The sequence below is a fragment of the Perkinsus marinus genome, assembly GCF_000006405.1.
Source record: "Perkinsus marinus ATCC 50983 genomic scaffold scf_1104296953018, whole genome shotgun sequence".
Taxonomy (NCBI): Eukaryota; Perkinsozoa; order Perkinsida; family Perkinsidae; genus Perkinsus; species Perkinsus marinus.
In genome coordinates this window covers 213,932-237,063 of record NW_003208655.1, presented here as the reverse complement: position 1 = coordinate 237,063, position 23,132 = coordinate 213,932, and the positions used below count along the sequence as shown (strand labels likewise).

Below are 23,132 nucleotides of genomic sequence, written 5' to 3'. Positions count from 1 at the left end.
GGAGGTTGTCGAGTCGTCACTACTCCCCCATAGTAACAGGGGTGATAGTGTCTCTGTATGGCTCGGACCAGCAGCTCGGCCTGGAGTCCGTAGATGAACTTTTATATTGTGCGACGGAGGGCTGCTTCCCTGTGAACACCAGTAAAGTGCATATCTACGTTTCCAGGCACTCTCCTATGGTGGCTGCTACTCTCGGGAAAGTCCTGAAGGCTTCCTCTGACCAAGTGGGAGTGGCCGGGCGAGCGCTACTTGCGATTCAGCGGCATGCTCGGCAGTGGTCTAGTCTGGGGTGGTCACGGGACCAGAGGGTACGGTGGCTGGGAGAGGGGTTCTACATGGTGGTCTGTGTGGTCTTCCGAGACCTTATCGGGTTGGTCTCACCCGAGGCTGTGCTGGAGACGGTGTTGCTGCTCAACAGCTTTAGACTGGAGACAGCTGATAGCGAGGCTTTGGTCTCGACTGCTCTCGCCAAGGTGGAAGAAGGTAAGTTGGCAGCCCTCATCCTGCCGTTGCAGAAGACTGACGAGGTGGTGACGGGCCTCTCTTGGTTGGGCCAGAAGGCCAGTGAGGTCTGTAATAAGATGTGCTTGCCACTGCTTTATCGAGGGCTCAACAGCACCTCTGCAGTGGTTGAGGCCCTGATGGCAGTAGCAGCAGGGGGACTGCCTGTCCGTGATCGTATCGGGTACGTGTCTCGAGCGGTGGAAGTGCATACAGCAGAGCACTGTGGACCTCTGGGCCTGGCCGTCTGTCGGCTCATGGAGGCCGCTGATACAGATGCTTACTTGGCCGAGAGAATCCTTAAGCTGCTGCGTGATGCGACGCTTCGATGTTCAGAGCCTTCTAAGGTGGCCTCTTTGTATGAGGTCTTCCTGAGAGCAGGGCGACGATGGACCTCGTTGGCTGCTGACCTTTTGTACGTTCCGGTGGGGATCGATGCTGAGGGGATCTTCCGGAAGGTGGTCACGTCTGAATACGACTATGTGTCGAAGAGGATGATGTTTCTGCAGTGGATACAGCAGGTGCGTCCAATGAGGCTAACTTCATCGTTATGACAGGACTTCACCGTGGTGTGGTATTGAAATTCAACTGCAAAATTGATGTTTCTAGTGGTATTATCGATAGTGCGTTGAGGCCACGACACTGGAAGATGGTCTGACTCGTTAGCTATTATGATAATGCATATTCGACTTCCTCTGCTCTTCCTGCTACTGATATCAGCGGTCTTGGCGGTCCGTCACAAGGCACCACCATCGTCGACATCACTGCTGCAAAGGTCGATTGCACCGGTGGACTCTCCCGATGCGAGGGTGTTAGAGAGGGAAACTCCAAGGCTGATGAGTAAGTGGTTCCCGTTTCCTTGGTGTTGTAGGAGGACTGCTGCTTGTTGAGGTACTGGTATTGAGGAGGAGCTGCCGCAGAGTGCATACAGACCTGAGGTCAGCAGCTGAGGGATAGCTGTATATGGGCTTCACTAAAATACGACATATGGCGTAGACATATATCGTGGCTGAACATGATAGATCACTTAGGTCTCTGTTGAGCTGATTTTATAACCGGTCGATTGTTGGTATTAGCTGAGACCATTACTTGTCAACGTAAAGCCTGTGATGTTTTTACCCGCGCTACATCGTCACATAGTTTGACATAGTATCACCACATCGCATTGCGGCTGTTTAGATACTCCCGCCAGGGACCAAGGCCCAGTTGGGATTTTTCGCGAGAATGCTGGCGAGGTTGGGTGCCGAGTCTGGTCAGCTCCATGACCCAGCAAGGTCGGAAGACATCAGCAAGTTTATGAACTTCAAGCAGACCAAGTGGGCACACTATTGGTAGATTTTCTCAGCGGAGCGAAGGTTTCAGATGCTGCGCCCCTGAGGTGAAGTCTTATGATGCCTTTGCTGAATCGGATGGACAACCAGTTCGGGCCGAAAATATATCTGTCAATTTGCAGAAGTTGAGGGCCGTGAACTTGGATGGCGAGGCTGACCTCTTGAATGGTGGAGGCCCTCGAGTACGCCCAGCATTAGTGACGTTCATGCTTGCTACGACAGTTGCTTTGCTATTTGCATGCTGATGGTGTTGTTAGCTAACAGTTGATGTTCATAGTGGAAAATGCTTGTGTTTGGGTGTTGCAATATGATCTGTTAAGATATCATTTTCTCCAATGGTTTTGAGCATCAGCAGCATCAGCCAGTTCATAGTGGGAGTGGCTGTTACATTGCAATTTGCTGATGTCATTATGGGCCTCCTCAAGAACACTACTGTTACCTCGGCTACAGTAAGCAGCACTGTAGAGCGATAGCAGTCAAGGTCTGTTTAGGGCTCAGAGGACCCTTGGTTGAACGCATTGCTAGCGGCCATAGTCGGCGGGGGTTTCTTCGTGGTCGCTGAGTGTCTTAGCCGTCTTGACATACTGCCAGCTTGGGTCGGGTCGATGTTCCATGATAGAGCACTCAACGCTCATAGGAATTGGGAGAGGCATTTTCGGAGGTAAAAATGCAAGGTGCAGGGTTCGAACCAGCGACCTGGTGGTATCAGGTCTGTAGTAGAAGCTGGAGTGGCAGTGGCATCCTCGTGGGCAGCAGCGAACCATTTGTCAGCAGGCATCCCTCTCTCGGTTGCTATTGGTATTACAGCAGCTATCGGGTCTGTTGTGATCTGCCATTCCTTGGACATCTTCGCTTGGCATGGGGCTGACAGTGTATCGTCGGACAAGGTGGATCGTGACTGTGTAAGCATGCCCTCATTCACATTGGGTACCTCGGTGTTGGTAGGTGCAGTCGGTTGGGCCTAGCAAGGCAGCTGGTGAGGAAGCTAGTACAGACGGGGTGATGGGTGGGTCTAAGTCGGAAGAGCCATTGCCATCATATACCTGGGAGGAGGTGTCGAAGCATGCCAGTAGAGAGTCATGTTGGATAGTCGTGAATGGCTTCGTGTAAGCATTAGGGACGAGGGTGTACTGGTTAGGGGCACTGGTAGGTATGATCTCACCAACTGGTTGGATCGCCATCCTGGTGGAATTCTTCCAATTTTGAACTGTGCTGGAGACGTGGATGCAACAGACGTGTTTGTGTCTAACCACCCGCCCAAGGTCGTCAAGAGGATACTTCCTGCCTTCAAGATCGGTAATACTACAGCATTTCCAGGTCAAATTAATTTTTTACCGACAAAATCAATTTTTCACCCATTTGGTTGATGTTTTACCTTTTAAGTTAACGTTTTACCCATGGCTTTAATAAAATACCAAGAAAATTAATAAAATACCCGGTTTATTTGAAAGTTTAGGAATTTAATTTAATCAAGGCGCGCCCAATGATAATGTGCGACTCGAGAGCTCTGCATATCGATCAAATGGGCGTGCGCTTCTCGTCGAATTGGCGAAGTCGCGCTGTTCGTTGAGAAATGAAGGCATGCTGCTTTAGGGAGGCTTGAGGGTTATACTGTATCTCCAGCCACGGCTGAGTTCCGCAAGCTGGTGTCTGATATGGAGGCATCAGGATGGTTCGATACTGACCTCACCTACTACATGGGCCTTGGTGTATGGTATGCTCTACTACTGGCAGGAGCTATATATTCACTAGTGGCATTGCAATCAGCTGTAATGAAAGATGCTGTTGTCGTTCGTACTGTAGTGGTTAGTACAGCACGATGTTGATTGCGATAGCAGTGGATAGTTAGACAAGGCATTCGCCTTCTCCATTGTCGCGGTAGATGCTGTGAAGCTCACCGTCGTAGTGATAGGTACTTGGAGGCTTCCTGATGGGTCTAGTCTGGCAGCAAGCAGCATTTACTGGTCATGACCTTGGTCACAACGCTGTGTTTCACGATAAAGCCCGAGACGACCGTTGGGCCGTCTTTGTGGGCAACTTTCTGGGAGGAGTCTCCATAGGATGGTGGAAAGCAACACACAACGTGGGTTTACCAATTTCGTGGCGCGCGACATTATTTCCGCAATCAGGTTCACCACGTTGTCACCAACTCCATACCGTCCGATCCGGACATACAGCACATGCCGGTCCTCGCGGTGACCTCGAAGATCGCCCTACCTCAGGACGCCGAGCATGCGGCTAAGGGCTTCTGGAGCAACTACCACGAGAAGGCAAGTTTGATATATTAAGAGAGGTCTATGAGAGGCTGTATTGTTCAGTACTTCCCACTCGATGCTGTGGCCAGGAAGGTTCTACCTCGTCAGCACTACCTGTAGCGGTACAGGCTTGTGTGAGAGGAAGTACATGGTCTTGCTAGATACTATATTGTTATGCTCGTTGCACGCTTCAATCTCTATCTACAGTCAGTTCTGTTGCTCACAGCCGACAAGAGAACTAGGCTCATGAAGGGCGTTAGAAGCCCGAAGTGGGAGCTTGCTGCCCTTGCTGGCTTTGCTATATGGTGGGGATCTTGTGCTTCGCTCCGCTAGAGAATCTGAACTTTTAGGTACGTCTATTTGGTGTCGTTCTTACCATCATCAGCGGCACGCTTTTTGTTTGTTTTGATCTCGCACTCAGTGGCTGGGGTGCTTCACATCCAAATCACCTTGTCCCATTTTGCCATGCCAACCTATGATGTGGACCAGAGGCCCCTCAAGGTACGGTGGGCCTGTTAGCCGCTATAGCTGCCGAATTTGAATGCTAGGTGGAAGCAGCCACTGCCATCACCGATAAGGTTGACCATCCAGCGTTTTTGGCGCATCAGCTGAGGACATCATTGGACATAACCTGTCCATGGTGGTTGGACTGGTTCCATGGCGGTCTGCAGTTCCAGTCCGCACATCACGTATTCCCGAGAAGTCCGCGGCACAAGGCGCGGCAGTTGAGCATCATTATCAAGGACTTCTGCAAAAAGTAAGACGAGTAATGTTATTCCTCCGGCTCATGCCTATGCCTGCTCGTGAACTAGCGACAGCAACTCCTCTTGAGGGCAGCTGAGGCTAGCAAAGATATTTCCAACACTGAACTTGGGATGATGGATATGGTAGGTCTTCGAATCAGGCACGGTATGGTATACAATGAGGTTGGCTTTGTGGAGGCCAACCGTATGGTGCTCAAGACTTTATCTAATGTCGCGTTAGACACGCATAATTATATAACAGAAATGGCAAATCTCGAAGGCTGAGCTCCTCCTTCTCCTCCTCATCGTAGAAGTACTTGCTGATTTTCGTCGACTTACATGCTACTGTCGCTTCAATTTTCGTTCGATATCACATGGTGCTGAAGTTTTGCGTATGGCTCTGGGTAGCCCCCCAAAAGATTTTCATTGTAAGAATTATTGTGAGTTGAAGCTGCTGCCGTGCTGAGGTCCCCACTGCTGTTGTGTTGGAGTCGTTACTATTCAGTGGAATCCAGTTGGTGTCGTCAGAATGACAACAAAGTTAGTTCGCGATCCTGGGTACGCTGACCCGGTGAAAGCATTCCGTATAGGTGCGACATGCAACATTTTGTCGTTCACAATACCCGATGAGACGGAAGTTGATATTACTAGGTTGGAACTGAGCAGGTTAGGACAAGACTATTGCCTTATGGAGGACTACACTGTGTTCCGAGCTGGCCGACTTGTGGTATGTATCGGTCTGCGGTCAGGGACCAACCATCTCCTCTACGCCTACAACGAGAAGGACGACGTGATAACTATGTTGGGACAAGTGATGACCAAGGAAAAGAAGATCCCAAAGAGCATACGGTTTGGTATCAACACGCGGCTTTATTTTGGCGAGGAGCATCTGAGATTGTGCGCTATGACTATGAGGATCTTCCTAGTGCATGTACAGGGAGAATACTTGTGGTCCGACTCGTGGTCGTATCGATTCTGGAGAGGTATGTTCACTCTGGGTCTGTTTGCTCTACCCCATAAAGAGACCATCCTTATACCCCATCCTAGAGAGCGATACTGTGTGGAACTGCCGACTGATCCGACGGTTTGGGCCCGGGGGAAGAAGTTGAGGAAATACGGCAAGACTTTCCAACTTAGTGTGAATATGGATTTCGATATGGACTTAACGGTATTTTTTCTCTACTCCATCGTTAGCAGTGGTATGGAGAATGCCCTCCTCTCAGTTCTGTGCGCTCTACCATGAGAAAGTGAACAAAGGCACCTGGTTGGATGATCGTTGCCTTGACGTGCTGCTTATGATCAAAGAGGATCCCGGTGGTCCACAGAATCTGCGTTTCGTGGCGTGGGAGCTCCGAGATGTGGAGAGTGGCGATATAGCTGCTTTAAGTATGGGGTTTATACTAGGGTAGTATAACCTTATGCGTGGGGTCCTCTTAGTGTGCTTGCCAGGTCGGCCTTCCACGACTTCACAGCGAGTACTCCTATAAGGGATAGGAGATCAGCAGGCCGGCTACTCCTTCAGGTGGAAGGCCATATGCTCAGCCTGATTGGTAGTGTCAGCGCTGGGAGGTCGTTTCCTCGCCGAACGTGTGGGGTATGGTTTTTCTGAGTAAAGTATCGTTCGACGTTAAGGACAGACATCTCGGTAGGGATATGTTTAGTCATATAAGCTGATGGTGTTACTCTATGGAGATTGATATCTTAAAAATTCTGTCATGGAATATCGTATTTCACTTGTGGTTTATTTACTACTCTGTGCGTCTATGGGCGTGGAACTCTACGGTAGTTTTTTTTCCGTTTTACTACGTCGTGTCTCAATAGGTAGATCTTCTCGCTCGCATATTTTGAGGTTGCGCGTGGAAGATACGGAATAGGCCCGACTTAGACCCTTCAGGTGTGAAGCTGTGGTATCTCGGATTCCCCATGCCCTACATGCGTGAGATCCTCGACCCCCTCGGTGGTCGCTGCATACCCCGAGCGGAGTTCGTCCCCAAATGGCACGACTGCCGTTGGACTCCCCTCCCACAAGCACCCGATAACGTAGCAAGCGTGAAGTTGATAAAAAAGGAGATAGCCGAGGGCAAGGCCCTCATTCCTCCTCGTCCTCAGAGGAGAGGGAGCCTAGTTGAGGACTAGTGTGTGTACAGTACCTGTTATGACGTACTTTATTATCATCATCTCATCGCCCTCTTGTTGCGTCTGAGAGTCCTCTACAGTGGTAGAGTGTGTTGCCTGGTGGCATCCGCGCCTATGAAGGCGTCCCGTCAGTATCGACCGAATGTTCGAGCCCTCAACACTCTCTATTGCGTGAGAAGCTATTCGAAAGGCCACAAACATGCAATGGGGGAGGAGGGCGGAGTAATGACGGCAAGACTTGAGCTTTTCGTATTCCTCTTCGACCAGCCAGGATGAAACTGTTGTTCCTCAGAAGTTCCTTCAGTAGTTCCTGTGACCCCATCTCTGGTCCGATCGCTAGGGATGGAAAAGACCACTGTTTTGTGTGTGAATTCTTCCCCCCTCCTGTTCGTGAATGCTCGAAAGCAGTGCTCAAGCGGGGAGGCTGTGTATATAAATGGTAACCAATGTCGAGTGGACACTGAGGTCTACCATCAACACTGCTTCAAACGCAGTGCAACTCAGTACTACTCCGTCGGGTGCTGGGGCTCTACATGATTTACTTTCTCAATCTCCAGCCTGGGGGTTGAGAAAGTGCTTTATGTAGTGAATTGGTCCCCGGGACCAGAGGTCGGCAAACTGATCTGCAGTAGTTGCTATAATACGGACTTCGATAAGAACAACTCCCACACTAGAGAGGCTATTGTCACCAGCCGGTACTACTCACCATCGTTGACAGTATTGGACTGAGTCCTCGGACAGGCGGCAGAGTGACTAGGAAGGCTCAGCCCTTGAAGAGCATTCTCTTGTTCCTGTGTGACGTAGTGATGGGCAACCTCGAGCGACGATGAAGCCGTGTAGCATGCATGAGTACTGTAGCCTGTCTGCTTATGAGGCCCTGTGGTGTTCGGAGAGGCAGCCAGGGGGACGGTCGGGACATCAGCTTTACTTGGATGGTATTAATTGTTTTCCCCTACTATGGCGATCGCATCCCAAGGACCGGCAACCAGAATGAGAGGCCCCCTCCTCTTCCCCCTCTTGGCCTTACTGGGCTTTCTATTGAGACTACTCCTGTTCGCCGCACTGGGCTCGCCACTTCTGTTGAGGTCTAGTCCCGAGCTGAACTCTCCTATCAACGACTATGAGCGGCTGCAGGAAGCCGTGGCAGCCCTTTCGAAAGGTGAGGCCCTCTGCTGTTCGTCGGTGAGGGCTCTTACTATTGTCCTCAGGTGCCGACCCTTATGCTGCCAGCCTCTTCCACCAGCCCCCTTTGGTCCTCTATCTCTTCTCTACAACGTCCCATATACTACCCCTTCAGTGGGGGGCTATTGTTATCATCGCTGCCTCTGACGTTGTGTGCGCTGCATTCCTCTACAAGGCCTCTAGGGAGTCCCTCTTCATACCATGTGCCTACCTATTCAACCCCATCAGTATCCTCTCGTGCCTCTCCCTCTCTGGGCAGGCCCTTCACATGGCCCTGGTTGCTGGCTGCCTCTGCCCGGGCCTCATCAGCTGCCTCTCTATAGCTACCCTAGCTTACGTCCGCTGCAACCCGTTACTACCATTCGCGTTGGTCCTATCCAAATCGGCGATGGAGTGCCCTACAGGCTCCTGCCTTGGCTCCAGACTCCTACGGAACTGCGTTGCTACTGGTGAGCCCTTTCCTCCTTGTGAGACCTACACTGACGGACTCAGGTACGTATTTCGTATCTCTGCTTCTGGCCTCCTTCATAGCAATGGGCAGCTGGGAGGGGTTTGTGGCAGGCATCCGTGGCACCATGATCGACCCTTTCCTCATCAGCGAGCTCCAGCCCAACATAGGTCTCCATTGGTACATGTTCACTGAAGTCTTCCCTCGGTGAGGGCTACCACAAGTGGCTGCAACAGCAGCAGCAACAGTAGTCTCTGTCTAGGTTCTACTCGCTCTTCCTGTTCGTCTTCCAAATGCTGCCTCTTGTCCACGTATTACCCCTCTACTTCCGGCTGGGTGTCCATGGCGGAGAGTACGCTCGACAGTAAGTCCTCTGGTTGAGAGTGTGTCGTAAACAACAAGTACTTTGTGTATTACTCACTCGCTACTTGGCTACTCTACCACCCAGCCTAGTGCTGAGTCATACCGCGGCCGCTCTATTGATCGTGGGGGGCTGCGAGCGTCTACCATCATGTATCAGGTCCCACACTTGGAACGTTGTTGCACTCACTCTCCTCTTCCAACCCTACCCGACAGTAATGACCATCCCTAAGCAGCACAGCTCACGTCTATCCCATCAGGCACTGGACTTCCTCCTACTCTCTGTACTACTGCTACTGCACTACGAGGACCTCACCAAAGTGAAGGCCTTCACTAAGCTGTATGATGAGGATGATAAGGCCGGCGAGAGGGCAACGGAACTCCAACCCAACAACTATGAGCAGTTCATGATACTCTTCCTCGCGATAGGGACTCTGAGTAAGCTGGGCCGGGAGGGATTGGTGTCACACCTTGGTGGTCTCAGCTTTGGTACTGCATCCAGCAATGACCTTGTTGTGGTTGGGCCGCAACACGGGTAACCCCAACTTCGTCTTCGTCTCGAACCTCCTCCACCAAGGAGCGTGCGGAGTTGCCGCATCGGTGGCCGTGGCGACGAGCATTAAGGTTTATAAGGAGAATAAACGATGGCAGCAGCAACAGCGAGACGATAATGATAACAAGAAGAAGAACACTTGACCGTTTTTTGGACGCTGGTTTTGTCGTGTTGGGGTTCAGCTTTGAGACGGGTGGTCATCAGCTCTTTATCATGTCGCCATCACCATCATCAGTTGCAGCGGCATCGTCCTCTAATACCACCACGAGCATCTCTTCGGTTGCCAAGGACGTGCCCAGTCTCCAGAAGTAAGCCTAGTAGGGCTGGTCTGTACTAGAAGGAGGGCATGCCTCAGGGACTTCACCGAGTTCTGGGTTGCGGCCACTAGAGTGGTCCGACTGAAGAGGGGACAGATTGATATCGATATCGCCAAGAAGGTGTCTCAGCTCATGAAGGCCATCCTCTCCGCGGCCCGAGCATCCCGCCATCCCCTTCCACAAGCGAGGAAGGACAGACGTCAGGTAAGTGGTGATCTGTGAAGTAGCAGAAAGATGGTATGGAGTTTCTATCGTCAGGTGTCTCTACGGGTGTATGGCCTCCTCATTAAGGGTGCATGCGTGCTATTCAGTCGAAAGGCGGACCTCGTCCTGAGGAGATGCGACAGCGTCATGGCCAAGTAGTGAGTCGTCCGTCTGTCATTGCTGATCTGGACCTCCAGGTTCCGTGAGGCCCTGCGGTCTACGAAGGGCTTCGTCGATAGTGAGGGGTCTGATGGAGAGGAGGAAGGAAGAGCGGCTGCTGCTAGGAAGCGGAAGAAAGGGAAGCAAAGGAAGCGTAAGACAGCAGCTCAACAGGTCGATGACGCAGTGGAAGAGGTAGGCCAAGAAGGAGGAGGTGATGATGATGAGCCTTGGAGTGGTCCAGCATTCAGGGAGACGAGAGGAGGGTCAGGCAGCGGACAGGCAGCGATCATCCTACTTCAGTCATGGACTCGGCATCGACCAGGTTGGCCGACAGTCCGCCGCCGCCGCCGCCCTCTATCAATGGTGATGCTGAGGAGGAGGAGGAGGATGGGAGACGGCGTAACGAGGAAGGTGGTGGTCTTCTCAGGGTACATGAGAAGACATGAACCGGTCTCAGGTCTGATTGAAAGTGGTGAAATTGTTGGTAACAGCCAGATGCCGATGCTCACATCAGCTCAGCTGCGAGACCTCTCTATTTCTAATGTCAGTGAAGAGCTGTCACCACCAAGTGTACCCGACGACTCGATGAGTCACCAATCTCCGGTAAGATCACGTCCTTGATGGTCACTCTCATAATGTGTGTTAGGCGCCGTCAGTTCACTCCGACGTGCCTGGAGCAGCAGCGAGCCCTGCTGCTCAGCAGAGTGCCTCATCGGTATCGACCGTCGCCCGTCCCCGGGCCAAGAGGAGGGCTGCAAGCTCGGGGCGGAGGCCCATACGTAGGAAGCTCGATCGACAAGTGTACATTGCTGAGACTGACTACGACCAATGGGCTCACGACGATGGACCCATAACGAGAAGCCGGGAAATGCAGTGGCAGCCAGCTGACTACGTCCGTAACGCCCCACCACTGACGAGGCTGGACTTCCTTGGGCCTGAGTTGGCAAGGAGCATCCAAGAGGGAGGGCTGCCCTTGACCCTATTGGGCGAGGGGGGCCAAGAGCAGCAGCAGCAGCAGCTCATCAGTCCTAACGAGGACATGGAGGTCGATGAACTCCGTGATCAACCCGACGCTGTACAACTCGAGGACGCCTTTCTGGACCCCCCGACCCCATTGGAGAGTAGTCATCACTGAGCCTTCCTCAGCCATCCCGTTGCCTGATCAGCCTCTATCATGAATGGTCGCAAGGAACGCGCATCGATGCTGTCGGATATCTTCGCTCGGACTCCGCAGTCTCCCTCTGAGCCCAACACTCCTCGTAGTCAACAGAGCCCTTCAATCGGGCAGCCCGACTTCCCCGACAAATTTCCTCCGACTCATCTGTCTATGGAGACGTGAGCTTATCACAGTATCACAGTGAGGCGGATGATGACTGTTAGGTTGCGACCATCAGTGGACCCCAACACTCAAGGAGACCAGCGAGGCCGTTTGAGCGGCTTCAACTCTCATACCTACGCCTTTAAAAACCTCATCCGTGATACAGTAGCTCGACAGGAGGCCGAAGGAGCCACTGAGGACGCGAAGGTAACCAGCAGCAGTGGTATCAGGGTTGATCCTGACTTCAGGTGGTCTCCTTCTCCACCCTCGCCCCGACAGGACGCGATGGAGCCTCTCGGGACCTCGCTGTGAAGAGTCTGTACCATACACTACTATTAGCAGCTCATGGGGAGATCCATGCTCATCAGGCGATGTAACCACAACTGACTCGACAGTGTGAACAGCCTCCTTCCTTTCAGACCATTCGGTGGCATATCTCTCACCATCCGCGAGCCGGAAGTCATCACGTCCGTGCATCAATAGGCTGCTCCGCGTTGACGATCCAGTGCAGCGCGAGCAATGCATTGGAATTAACGGCATGCGTATCTTATCAGTCTATTGATGTATTCAACCTGTGGGAAGCCCTAGTAGTCTATTGATGTGTGTCTCGTCATTGTCACTATCTCACAGTCATCACCATGACTGTTATGCCTCTTGGTTTCGTGCGCTAACGTGTGCTGAGTTGAGACAGTCCGAAGGGAGTTGTAATCTCCATCCAATCATGATGATTTGGTGGATGATAATACTGTCCTAAGTCAATACACATCCCGGCTGAACATGGGTATTGTATCAACCCGAGATTCCCAGGTTCGAAACTTAGCAGTACTGAGCCAATGCGGTTTATTCTCGGTGACACATCATTCGGCAACGATCAGAGTAATTTGTATTCTCTCACTAGTGAGATCCTGGGCCATCACATGGTTTGAATGAGGAAGTTGATATCACCCTGCCCACTCAACATCAACACGACAAACGTTTGCTCTGTCAATTAACCTGGTTTATCAACCTTCGGAGGGGCTTTCGTATGCTTCGGGCTGGAGTTAACAAAATTACGGAAGGACTGGAAAACAGAGGAGTGAGATAGAGTTGACAGAAGGAACACTACCGAGCGCACAGTAGAGAACAGCGGCTTGAACCACGATAGACCAGTATACACCGATACTGGGAGTACGCTGGGAGGATAGTAATAAGCATAGGTGTAGGCATTATAGGGATCGCCTTCAATGGTATAGAAACCTGCCATAAAACTGCACCAATCGAGGTGCATGTAACGCTGTAGTGTACCTTTGTGGGAGCCGACACAATGGAAACCAATCTTCTCATACATCCTGATGGCAGCCCGATTGTAGTCGACAACATGGAGGTACATCGCTCCGCAGTCAGGGTGATGAATTTTCACCTAATGTAACCTGATAGTGCTAGAAGAACTACTGCCCTTACATCAGCAAGGGCCCTGATGACCAATTCGGAGGCCAAGCCGCGGCCTCTGGCTTCCTCAACGGTCCCAAGGGTGAGCATGTAGGCCAAGGATTGCTCATGGGAGGTCACCGTAGAAAAGAAATCCGTACTGAAGGCAGGCAGGCTGGTCAAATCCCTAGACAATAAATGGTCTCACTTGTGACGCATGATCTCGAGGAAGGTCTCCGGGTTCTCCGTCTCTGCGGTACGTCCAGTAGATACCGTGATGATGCCTACAATTGCCTGACATCAAATCGATATCACAGCCACGACTACACTGATCATTGGGACCTACATCCTCTTTTCTATCGAGAGGGACTGTGGCCGCCAGAGAGTAGCAGTCGCCATTAGTAGCCGCCTTGAAGAAGGACTCATCGTAGTGCACTGGAAACCACTCATTGTGCAGCCTCTCCACCTGACAAGGCCGCGCTCTCACTACACCCCTGACCACATCCGCGGACCTCGTCGTAATCGTTCGGCTCCAGCCGACGGAACATCAACTCCGCCATCTTCTCCCGTGTCAAGTTCAGCCTGCAATAGGGCAGGGATAAAATTTTCTGCTCAAATCCCTCATTCCCCACCGGCTTTCCTACCGTCCATCTGCTATTAGGTCGTGAATTCGGGCAGTTAATGGGGGCTTATCGAATTGAGGAGGCAATGCAGAGGAAGACGAAGGGGGGCCCATGCGTTCACCAGCAGGACGATTCAGCTGCTGGCCCTCACACTGCTTAGGAGCCTCTCTGTACATCGCCTTACTGTCCACCATAGGGGGTGAAAACATTTACGACTGCTCCACGCGTTCAATGAACCCGGCCACTCTAACACCAGAAGTGAACAAGAAATGGTACTAGCGTTGAAATGTTAATAATCACTCGGCCTGGTTCGTCGAGTTACTGGCTTCCCGTAGCAGCCAATGTATGGCGTCCTCAAGACCCTCACTAAAGACAAGGAGGAGTGAACCTTCCAACCAGTCAGCGACAACTCCCTACTTCTTCAGAGCACTAACAGAGAACACCTTCAAGGGTCGATCCATCTGCTCAGAGAGCCCCAGCATATCCTCCACCTGCTCTCTACAGTGATAGTAGCCGAGTCCAGCCGACTAGTATTACCTCCACTGACGGGAGGGCATCGGGAAGGTCATGCTTGTTGCACAACAAGGCTAGCGGTTTGTGTGCCAAGCGTCGGTCCGACAAGACCTGAGCTGCGGTGTCCTTTTCCCAACTACCCTTCACTGTCCCTCCACCTGCTTTAATGCCGTTACTACGTCATTCCGCATTCTCTTCTCATCAGCCGAGTCCACTACAAATACTATACCGTTACAGTCCTGAAAGTGGGCACCAATAGCTACCCCATGCGGGAGATTCAAGCCACCTCATAGTAGCTGCTCCAGAGCTCTCGAAGGGCTATCTGCCCACCAACATCCCAAAATACAGCGTCCACATGGTCCATCGTTATTCGACCCACTAAGAGCAGCTCCTCCTCCCCTCCTCTAGCGACCAGTCATTACCATTGAGGCCAACAGTTGGCGGTATTCTCTCGAGCTCCATTCCTTTACCCGTATGATTCCGTTTCAACTGTTCTAACGTCGTCGTCTTCCCTACAACTCACAAGAGTCAGCAGCAACCCATCCCTGCCTTAGACTACTACCAGCATTGTCCACTCCTACTATAATCAGCTTCCTCTCTTCCCGTTCGGTCAGCCATCGATAAAAACCCGAGATTAATGAGAACATCCACAAAACGGAATATCTAATGCTAACTCTCCCTCCAACGCCTTCCAGACCACAACTATTCAGAGGTGTTGAAAACTCCACACGGTGCGACCTCTGATACACTCCCAATTTCTAGTACAGGAACACACTTTCGAACCGTGAAGGCAACGAAGTTACTCTCGCAAACTCAACAGCAAACAACATAACATGAAAAAGCATTTGATACTCGAAACAGATCCTCACTGGTGTGATAAAAATTCAACTACGAACAAATCTTTCCCGTCATCGGTTTATTAACAATACCATCTCTCACTGAAGTTCCTCATAATTTGGAGGCCTGTTGTCTAGCCTCCTTCTCCTTCTTCAACCAGTAGTCACCGAGCTTCATATTAGCCTTAACGCACTCCTCGAGGAGGCGGCTTGGGACGAAGTACCTGCGTCCAACTCCTACCACTATTTGAATATATCTTCTCGGCCGAGCTCAGCGATTTCCTCAGTAACTATAGGAGTTTACACACAAATTCGAATAGAAGTATACCAAAACCAACAACCCACGTAACTGACCATGTGCATACTTCATAATAGACCTACTTAGGCTTCCTATAATTCTTGTTCTTCGTGCTTCGCTCCGCCGCTTGATTGTCATAATAACGCAAACGCTCGAGGAGATACCCAAGACCGATATAATTATCAGCCCAGTGCATCGGACCACCCTACAATACCAAAGGATGAACAGGGCGGGCACTACCGACTGATACCTTCACTGGAGGGAAGCCATAGCCGTATATCCACACTATATCGATATCGCTCGGTCGCTGAGCCATACCCTCCTCGAGAATCTGGACGGAAAAATGCAACCCCTGAGGATCGAACCTGGGACCTTCCGCTTACCTTGAAGCCCTCGTTAACCAAAGGGAAGAGCATCCTCTCTAACATCTCCTTCTCGTCAATCACCCTAGGCGTGACTCCTAAAGGCAACAGAATATCCTCTCAACTTCCATCAATCACCCGACCCTTTCTCTTTTGAATTTCTTTAACGCCTTCCAAAATCTCCTGGTCAATCTTCTTGTCCCCTCTTCCCTTGCCATAGACGTAAACACCTAAACAAGCTACTATATAACCACCCTACCAACGGACAAGTGCGTTTACCCTTCCCTGCTTTCTGTCCAAACCGACCCTTCTCACACAGCCAGTCAGTAAGGTCATGGGGGCCAATAGCCACTGCCGTCTCCATCTTCATATCACCAGCCATTTTCCTGACAACAGCCAAGTAGCTGTCTTCAGCACGCCTGGCCATACCTAGCCCTCCAGAACAGATCTTGGCCAACGAGGTCCGACATAGAGAGAGGACCCATGGCCATACCGAAGTCAACGGCAACAGCATCAAACTCCGCCAAGTCGCCACCTGAAGCAAGACACTCAACACTAGATAGAAAAACCTACCCCGGTTACCTTCCTCAACCATTTGCCTGACTTCAGCACCATACGGTCCAAGCATGCGGTTGCCAACAAACCCATCACAGTTACCCACTAGAACGGCCACCTACAGAGAAGTTCCCCATCTAAGATGGCCGAGGATAACTCCACCTTATTGATCAGCTTTCCCATGGCCATCACTGTCGCTATAGTCGTATCCGATGCTCCTTTAGTGCGGACATTCTCGAGCAACTTCATCACATTAGCTGGTGAGAAAAAGTGTCTGTAGCAATGACAACACTGGACGGCGTCCACTTAACATAGGCCTACGTTCCAACGACATTAGCAGCCCTCTTGGGGACCATCGACGCTATAGCGTCAATGTCCAGACTAGACGTGTTAGAGCACAGCAGAGCATCCGGCTTGGTAACCTGAGGGGACCCAAAGTGAGAGGTCCGACTACATAGTGGCGGCCCACCTTATCGAGCTGTTTGAAAATATCCTGCTTCAGCTTTAGATTTTCAAAGACTGCCTCAATGACAATATCGCAGTCACCGAAATCAGCATAGTCCAGGGACGGCTTGATGAGCTTTAGACGCTTGGCTGCCTCCTCCAGCTTGAGGCTCTTCCTCGCCACACTGGTCTCGTAGTTCTTCTTGATCAACCCCATACCTCTCGATAGGAACTCCTCCTTGGCATCCAACAGCACCACTGGCATGCCCTGAAGAGAGATATCTACAGTCTAACGCAACCGGAAAAGGCAACAGTCTTACCTTGGCAACAAAGCACATAGCAATTCCACCTCCCATCAGCCCAGCACCAACCACACCGACCTTTTTAATGGGCAACGGCTTGGCCCTTAGACCAGACACCTTATTGGCGATTCTCTCAGCGAAAAACAGATGCCTTAAAGCCCCGGACTCCTTAGAGTAGAGGAGCTTGTCGAACTCCTCTTGCTCAACTCGGCAACCCTTCTGGAAGTCGGCACCGCTTTCAACAGCCGCCTTGACACAGCGACCAATGGCCTCAGGGGCAATCTGATGCTTGCGGAACCGATCAATCTGATTGATGCCCATCTCGACGGCCCCACCAACAACCATGACCCTGTCCGCAGTAGAGCAGGTCATCTCACTGGTCCTTCTCACGGGCTTGGTCAAGGCAATAGCGGCGGCCGCATCGATGAGCTTGTCAGCGGGAACAATCTCGTCTATCATCTTCTGGCGTTTAGCAAGAGCCGCTGGTATGGGCTGGCCACCGAGCATGGTCTGTAGGGCCACCTGGACACCGGCCAGCCTTGGTAGCCTCTGCGTGCCTTGGCCGCCTGGTAGAAGACCAAGGTTGACCTCAGGCAGACCGACCTTGACTGTAGGGACGGCCACACGATAATGACTGGCCAGAGCCACTTCGAAACCACCACCAAGAGCCATGCCGTTGATAGCGGCCACCACGGGCTTGTCGGTCTGGTCAATGGTGTTCATGACCAAGTGGATGCCCTCGGCCATGTTCATCTTGACGCCCTTCCGGATGTGGTACTCAAACTCCATTATTTCAGCACCACCAGAGAAGAACTTTCCCTCGCCAGTGATGACAATGCCCTTGACAGTGCGGTTGGCCTGTAGGAGCTTCATGTTCTGAACTAGGCTCTTGCAGTGAGCCTGGCTGAGAGCGTTCACAGGAGGGTTACGAAGAGTGAGGACAGCAACTCCATCTTGACGGATATAGATGGACGTGGACATGGTTATGGGAAGCCTAATGACGATGACTGTACGATGGTGTTAGGGAGGATTGAAGCACAGTATGACAGTCGATTGAAGCACCCACAGTAGTCACTGTGGAGATTCCATTGCCATTGAACACGGTTGTTAACACATCATTAAGGACGTGCAGCGTAAACCTCTTCTCAATGGCACTAGCCATACTTTAGACATTCGGGATCGCCATTCCCATCCGAGATGAATCTTAAAGCATCTTGCTAATCTTGCATTTCCTCAATGCGCCCTCACCGGCCTGCCTTACTAGCGCTACTTCGCCGCCCCTTGCGCATGTCATCATACTGCACACCAGCAGTCAAGGTCGCCCAATCCGTAGTGAAGCAGCCATCGATGCTGTTGGCAAGAAGGCCTCTACAAGACCTCCTCATCAGCAGCAGAGGGCGTGATGCCGGAGGGGGGTGCCTTCGAGTAGATGGAGGTGGCTATGTACCATGTATTACTCGCTATATAGGAACGTTTCAATTGAGCATAGCATCATACCTTCCATGGTCGTGTTAAGTACTATTACCATCATCTTTTCAGCGTTGTTGCTCGCTCCCCGTTGTTATATATTTTCCACGTACTGAAACCAATGGACCAAGGTCAGCTAAACCAGTTCTGTGAGCTTCTTAAGGGGCTCATGTCGCCTAGTAATGAAGTCCGGAAGCCTGCCGAACAGCAGTATCAGAATACCAAGGCTCAGAACCCCGACCAGGTCACCCAGGCCTTGCTAGCTGTTATCACCTCACCCGAGCGAGATGCCACTTTGAGGCAACAGGCTAGTATCCTACTGCGACAGAATATGAGGGTTCTTCGAGAGAAGGACTTCGTATGGCCGAAGTTGTCTGAGCCGACCAAGCAAGCTGTGAAGTCCTCGTTGTTATCCATGGTGGCTAGTGAGGCCAACAAGACCATGCGGCATAAGATATGTGATTGCATAGGAGAGCTTGGGGGTTACCTTTGCGCTGACAACAGTAACAACCAGTGGCCCGAGGTAAAGTGGGCGAGGAGTGGTAGTGGTTAGTTGTAGCGTGGGTCTTCTATTCAGCTCCTGCCGACTCTCCTGCAGATGATAGCTTCTAATGAAGCCGCGCCGAAGGAGTCCGGCCTCAGGGTAGCCTATTGTGTATCTTTGGCGCTTCAACCTTGGATACGTTTAGATTCTAGTCGATCTCATCCCTGCCGTTGGCAGTATGCTGATGCAGAACTCAGCCAATGATGTTGTTGCCGTATTAAAGGGCTCAATGGAGCACAGTGATATCCAAGTCAAGGTCCAGGCTGTGAAGGTATATCTACTACTAGTCTCACACTTCAAGGAAGAGCCCACTATCATGCCTTAGGTCATCTGCTCGATCGTCGAGAGCCTTCCTACTCGCCATTGGAAGCCTGTGCAGGCCCTATGTCCCATGGTCCTCAGTACTATACAGTCCCTCTGTACTGGTACTATGGATGATGAAGTAGTATCAGCAAATCTCTTTTCACATCTTGGATTCTCCTATAACTAGGTTAACGATTGCCTTGAGAGTCTCATTGGTGTGGCTGATGAGGAGCCTGCCTACTTTCGTCCTTATCTAGCCGAGCTATGCAGTAGGCCTCTCTGTTCAACTTCCCTCCGCTACTCTCATCACTGTCAGGGACTGGCTTTGGTATAGCTCAGGCTAAGGATGCTATTGAGGACGGCCCGAGGCAGTTGGCCTTCGAGATGATCACATCACTGGCTGAGAAGAAGGCCAAGATGTGCATGAAAGTATACTCTCTACCTCTCAAGCTCTCCCAGGTTCTCTTCTCTTGGTAGGTTCCCAACTTCATCACTGATGCCGTTAAGACCTGCCTTATATTCATGTTGGAGATAGATGGTGATGGTGATGACACCGAAGCCTGGTGCAAAAGGTATTACTGCTACTCGCATCCCCTGCAGGGCTTCGAGCTGTCGTTGGCAGATTCGCTGATCAGGATGATGATGAGGATGTGACCAACTATGAGGTCGGCGAGGAGAACATTGACCGTTTTGCACAAGTATGTGGTAGTGGTGGTGGCCATGTTGGTAGACTCATCGTCGTTGGTAGGCTCTTGGTGCTGAGAAGACCCTGCCGGTGGTCTTCCAAGCTGTGGCTGAGTTCATCAGAATTGGTACGTGGAAGCACAAGGTGGCCGCTATCATGACGCTGAGCCAAGTGGCTGAGGTTGTCGAGGAGGAGACGCAAATGGATGAGATCGTCAAGCTGTTACTACGTGAGGTTAGTGCCGTTTTCGAGCGTCTTATTGCTACTTGCAGAGCACATGGGTGACCAACACCCCCGTGTACGTTATGCGGCTCTGCATGCGATGGGCCAGACGGCTACTGACTGCACACCTTACGTGCAGGAGGCCTGGTCCCAAGAGGTAATAGATGTGGTTAGCAGTCCAGGTTCGTATAGTAATAGTAGGTCTTGACTGCTCTAGAGAAGGCTATGGACGACCCGATCCCTCGTGTGGCATCTCACGCCTGTGCAGCCTTCGTCAACTATGCTGAGGATGTACTATTGCTCCTACTGCTGTTAACCACTATGTCGTGCTTAGGTCGAGCAGGAGGCTCTCATACCCCACGTTAAGGTCCTTATGGAGAAACTCTATCGTAAGCTGCAGATGGACCAGCCGAGACAGGTAGTAGACAGCTACCCTTCACGACGCCTATGTACCCTGCTGGCCATCAGATTCGTGAACAAGCCATTACTGCTATCGCTGTTATTGCTGGTGTATCCGAGTCGCACTTTGTCAACTACTACTCCCACATTATGCCGCTTCTCAAGGTAACTCCCTTACTCGTTATCACTTACTGTTTTGACCTTGTCACATTTTCAGCAAACAGTGCAACAGGCCTCATCCAAGGATGAGAGGACCCTACGAGGGAAGGCGTTTGAATGCCTCTCCCTGTTGGGGTTGGCAGTCGGCAAGGAGGTCTTCGCCAACGATGCCGTTGAGGCCATGCAGGCTATAGTCTCGATGCTACGTGAGCCCGAGAAGCACTTTGAAGATGACGATCCTCTGAAGGGCTTTGTGTTGGAAAGTCTACAAAGGATATCTAAGGTGGGAGAAGGAGGGATCTTCGCTTGGCTTCATCGTGGCTGCTCAGACGCTGGGTTCCGACTTTGGCCAGTTCTTGCCGGCTCTACTACCGCTTATTCTCAGTCAGCTCAGTCTGACGGCTGCTGAGGTAGAGGGTATAGTGAAGTTGGTGTTGGTACCTGATGATGATGCTTTCTAGGTTGATGATGCTTCTGAGCAGCAAGATATGACTATGATAATGTTGGCTGAGGTAGTGCCATCTTTTGTTATTGATACCACACCATGGCTAATTCGTGTAGGGCAAGTGTGTGGGCCTCAAGACTAGCGCCATCGAGGACCTGGCATCTGCCTTGCAGACTATCAGCTGCTTCATCGAGAACTGCGGACCAGCTGTTTATAACCCGTATATACAGCTCCTGATAATCTTGGGCACATCCCTGTTTCATTGAAGGTACGTCAAGGATACGGCGTTGAAGCTGCGTCCTCTCCTGGACTTCCAATTCAATGATGAGGTCAAGTCATTGGCTGTTAACGTTTGGTCGGAGCTCATCTCATGCGCCAGGCGTGCTAACGATACTGCTACTGTCCAGGTAGAGTAGTGCCACCCTCTTTGGTGTCTTTCTACGGCGTGCATGCTTAGGATCTTTTGAACTCCTTCGTCGAGTCTATGCTGAAGGCCATGGCGCAGGAGGATGAGCTCGAGGTGTGGTATTGTCGTTAATACTTGGATTTTCCTATGGTTTTTCTATTGCAGCTCCTTGAAGCTGAGGCACGTGGTGTTGCGAACTGCGTTAAGAACGCCGGTCCTGGAACTCTTTCAGAGCAAGCTGTAGGCACTTCACTGTGATATGCATGGTGGAGTTGACTTACAGGTATCGCATATAGTAGAGGTTTGTTTTACCCTCCTCAAGGAGTCCTTCAACCGTCGTGCTGATGCTACAGCTGAGGAGGAGAGTGGCGAATGTGATGAGGACGAGGTGCGGTATTGTGGAGATCTGTCATTTTTGAGGAATCCATCTGTTCAGGTTGACGAGATTCGTAACATCAAAGAGATGGACGAGTGTGTGCGTATTGCCATTACTGAAATCGGTGGCGCCCTTATGAGGGAGCACAAGCAACTCTTCGTCTCGACTGGTGGTCTACAGAAGTCCATAGAATTGGTACAGAAGCTCATCGATACTCGATGCATGGCGCAGGATAGGTAGTTACCATCCCAGATTGCTTTTGATACCACATTTCTTTCACTTTTCAAGGTGCTTAGCTCTCTACATTGTTTGCGACTTCCTCGAGTGCCTTGGCCCCGATTCGGTCCAGGCTTGGAGCATTTTCATGGAGCCAATGGTTGCCGCTATTACTGACAACAACTCATCAATCCGACAAGCGGCTGCCTATGGCGCTAACGTGGCCTGCAATATCCCACAATTTGGTGATATCGCTGCTACGGCCGCTGCCCAATTATACAGGGCCATGCAGAGACCGGATGCTCGTAGTAAGGATAACATTGCAGCTCATGAGAATGCAGTGGCGGCACTGGGAAACGTGTGTGAGAAGTTCGAGCAGAGGTTGGGCAATGACGCCGGCAACTACTGGGCAGCTTGGATAAAGAACTTGCCTATCAAGCAGGATGAGGATGAGGGGAAGAAGACACATGCTCAGTTGGTCCGTCTTGTTAAGGAGCAACGACCAGGAGTAAGCCGTTGGGGCCTTGTAGGTTGTCGATGCGATCCTTGGTAGGTCCTTGGTGCGAACAACAGCAATTTGGGTGTAATAGTCCACGTATTGGCACTCGTATATAAGAAGGATTATAGCAATGCCCTTATCGATCGGGCAATATGTGAGGTCCTCGCCGGGCTGGGTGAGGCCACCATTGGAGGCCTTCAAGGGTCGCTTAATGACAAGTCTAAGAAGGGTGTAATGAGAATACTGAATGACGCTAAGAGCATGTAACAGAACCCCTAACAAGTTTACTGTATTATCGATTATCGCAATCAGAAATGAGTAGTTTATACCCGGTGGACGATGATGTTGTCAATAGTTACTACTGTCTCCTTAATCGTTTCCTTCTTCTCTCCTTCCCGTTCCCAGTAGCTTCATCGAGAGGCGAATTGTCGTTATTAATAAGAGTTATTTACTATTGGCTACTACAAACTAACGTACTCGCGACATATGAATGTTGTGTTGATAGTAACGAACCAGGGTGGAATAAAGTTGTGATTATTATGTGTATTGCTGACACACCCG

General features: G+C 51.1%; 9 protein-coding genes across 9 annotated transcripts; 6 read left to right on the top strand and 3 right to left on the bottom strand.

Moving 5' to 3' along the window:
• Nucleotides 1-335: 335 nt before the first annotated feature.
• Pmar_PMAR017674 (fatty acid desaturase, putative) lies at nt 336-5,268 on the top strand (the record flags this gene model as incomplete). The annotated part of the gene is made up of 18 exons (XM_002776757.1): nt 336-1,022; nt 1,245-1,341; nt 1,393-1,439; nt 1,681-1,817; nt 1,864-2,014; nt 2,153-2,281; nt 2,324-2,493; nt 2,542-2,734; nt 2,778-2,938; nt 2,983-3,128; nt 3,426-3,601; nt 3,745-3,915; nt 3,962-4,102; nt 4,151-4,203; nt 4,249-4,392; nt 4,438-4,588; nt 4,636-4,844; nt 4,992-5,268. 18 exons carry the CDS (start codon nt 336-338, stop codon nt 5,113-5,115), a joined length of 3,087 nt encoding a protein of 1,028 aa, XP_002776803.1. The 3' UTR covers nt 5,116-5,268.
• A 91-nt stretch (nt 5,269-5,359) lies between these two features.
• Pmar_PMAR017673 (hypothetical protein) lies at nt 5,360-6,966 on the top strand (the record flags this gene model as incomplete). The annotated part of the gene is made up of 3 exons (XM_002776756.1): nt 5,360-5,998; nt 6,054-6,216; nt 6,725-6,966. The coding sequence occupies 3 exons, from the start codon at nt 5,360-5,362 to the stop codon at nt 6,964-6,966; spliced, it is 1,044 nt and encodes a 347-aa protein (XP_002776802.1).
• Nucleotides 6,967-7,923: 957 nt separating this feature from the next.
• On the top strand, nt 7,924-9,652 carry Pmar_PMAR017672 (conserved hypothetical protein; the record flags this gene model as incomplete). Its single annotated transcript, XM_002776755.1, has 6 exons — nt 7,924-8,125; nt 8,175-8,597; nt 8,641-8,803; nt 8,859-8,960; nt 9,117-9,394; nt 9,441-9,652. 6 exons carry the CDS (start codon nt 7,924-7,926, stop codon nt 9,650-9,652), a joined length of 1,380 nt encoding a protein of 459 aa, XP_002776801.1.
• A 70-nt stretch (nt 9,653-9,722) lies between these two features.
• Pmar_PMAR017671 (hypothetical protein) lies at nt 9,723-11,327 on the top strand (the record flags this gene model as incomplete). The annotated part of the gene is made up of 7 exons (XM_002776754.1): nt 9,723-9,817; nt 9,865-10,030; nt 10,085-10,185; nt 10,228-10,384; nt 10,441-10,603; nt 10,650-10,795; nt 10,839-11,327. 7 exons carry the CDS (start codon nt 9,723-9,725, stop codon nt 11,325-11,327), a joined length of 1,317 nt encoding a protein of 438 aa, XP_002776800.1.
• A 39-nt stretch (nt 11,328-11,366) lies between these two features.
• Nucleotides 11,367-11,993, top strand: Pmar_PMAR017670 (hypothetical protein; the record flags this gene model as incomplete). Its single annotated transcript, XM_002776753.1, has 4 exons — nt 11,367-11,527; nt 11,573-11,717; nt 11,759-11,883; nt 11,930-11,993. 4 exons carry the CDS (start codon nt 11,367-11,369, stop codon nt 11,991-11,993), a joined length of 495 nt encoding a protein of 164 aa, XP_002776799.1.
• A 505-nt stretch (nt 11,994-12,498) lies between these two features.
• On the bottom strand, nt 12,499-13,757 carry Pmar_PMAR017669 (conserved hypothetical protein; the record flags this gene model as incomplete). Its single annotated transcript, XM_002776752.1, has 8 exons — nt 13,562-13,757; nt 13,430-13,499; nt 13,264-13,383; nt 13,126-13,211; nt 12,951-13,077; nt 12,795-12,909; nt 12,616-12,746; nt 12,499-12,570 (listed from the first exon to the last, which is right to left on the bottom strand). The coding sequence occupies exons 1-8, from the start codon at nt 13,747-13,749 to the stop codon at nt 12,499-12,501; spliced, it is 909 nt and encodes a 302-aa protein (XP_002776798.1). The 5' UTR covers nt 13,750-13,757.
• Nucleotides 13,758-13,836: 79 nt separating this feature from the next.
• Nucleotides 13,837-14,700, bottom strand: Pmar_PMAR017668 (ADP-ribosylation factor protein, putative; the record flags this gene model as incomplete). Its single annotated transcript, XM_002776751.1, has 7 exons — nt 13,837-13,906; nt 13,958-14,031; nt 14,078-14,179; nt 14,230-14,292; nt 14,340-14,431; nt 14,476-14,565; nt 14,616-14,700. The coding sequence occupies 7 exons, from the start codon at nt 14,698-14,700 to the stop codon at nt 13,837-13,839; spliced, it is 576 nt and encodes a 191-aa protein (XP_002776797.1).
• A 183-nt stretch (nt 14,701-14,883) lies between these two features.
• Pmar_PMAR017667 (3-hydroxyacyl-CoA dehyrogenase, putative) lies at nt 14,884-17,831 on the bottom strand (the record flags this gene model as incomplete). The annotated part of the gene is made up of 12 exons (XM_002776750.1): nt 14,884-15,113; nt 15,271-15,392; nt 15,438-15,518; nt 15,571-15,647; nt 15,693-15,779; nt 15,829-15,935; nt 15,979-16,084; nt 16,132-16,222; nt 16,267-16,378; nt 16,426-16,526; nt 16,574-16,816; nt 16,869-17,831. The coding sequence occupies 12 exons, from the start codon at nt 17,829-17,831 to the stop codon at nt 15,002-15,004; spliced, it is 2,202 nt and encodes a 733-aa protein (XP_002776796.1). The 3' UTR covers nt 14,884-15,001.
• A 556-nt stretch (nt 17,832-18,387) lies between these two features.
• Pmar_PMAR017666 (karyopherin beta, putative) lies at nt 18,388-23,052 on the top strand. Its single transcript, XM_002776749.1, has 24 exons — nt 18,388-18,840; nt 18,895-18,960; nt 19,007-19,132; nt 19,187-19,303; nt 19,352-19,433; nt 19,481-19,593; nt 19,642-19,736; nt 19,787-19,862; nt 19,913-20,078; nt 20,122-20,228; nt 20,273-20,362; nt 20,406-20,489; nt 20,540-20,635; nt 20,688-20,912; nt 20,959-21,039; nt 21,091-21,141; nt 21,191-21,294; nt 21,343-21,481; nt 21,532-21,594; nt 21,646-21,720; nt 21,764-21,868; nt 21,917-22,092; nt 22,145-22,580; nt 22,626-23,052. Exons 1-24 carry the CDS (start codon nt 18,439-18,441, stop codon nt 22,836-22,838), a joined length of 3,288 nt encoding a protein of 1,095 aa, XP_002776795.1. The 5' UTR covers nt 18,388-18,438; the 3' UTR covers nt 22,839-23,052.
• Nucleotides 23,053-23,132: the final 80 nt, after the last annotated feature.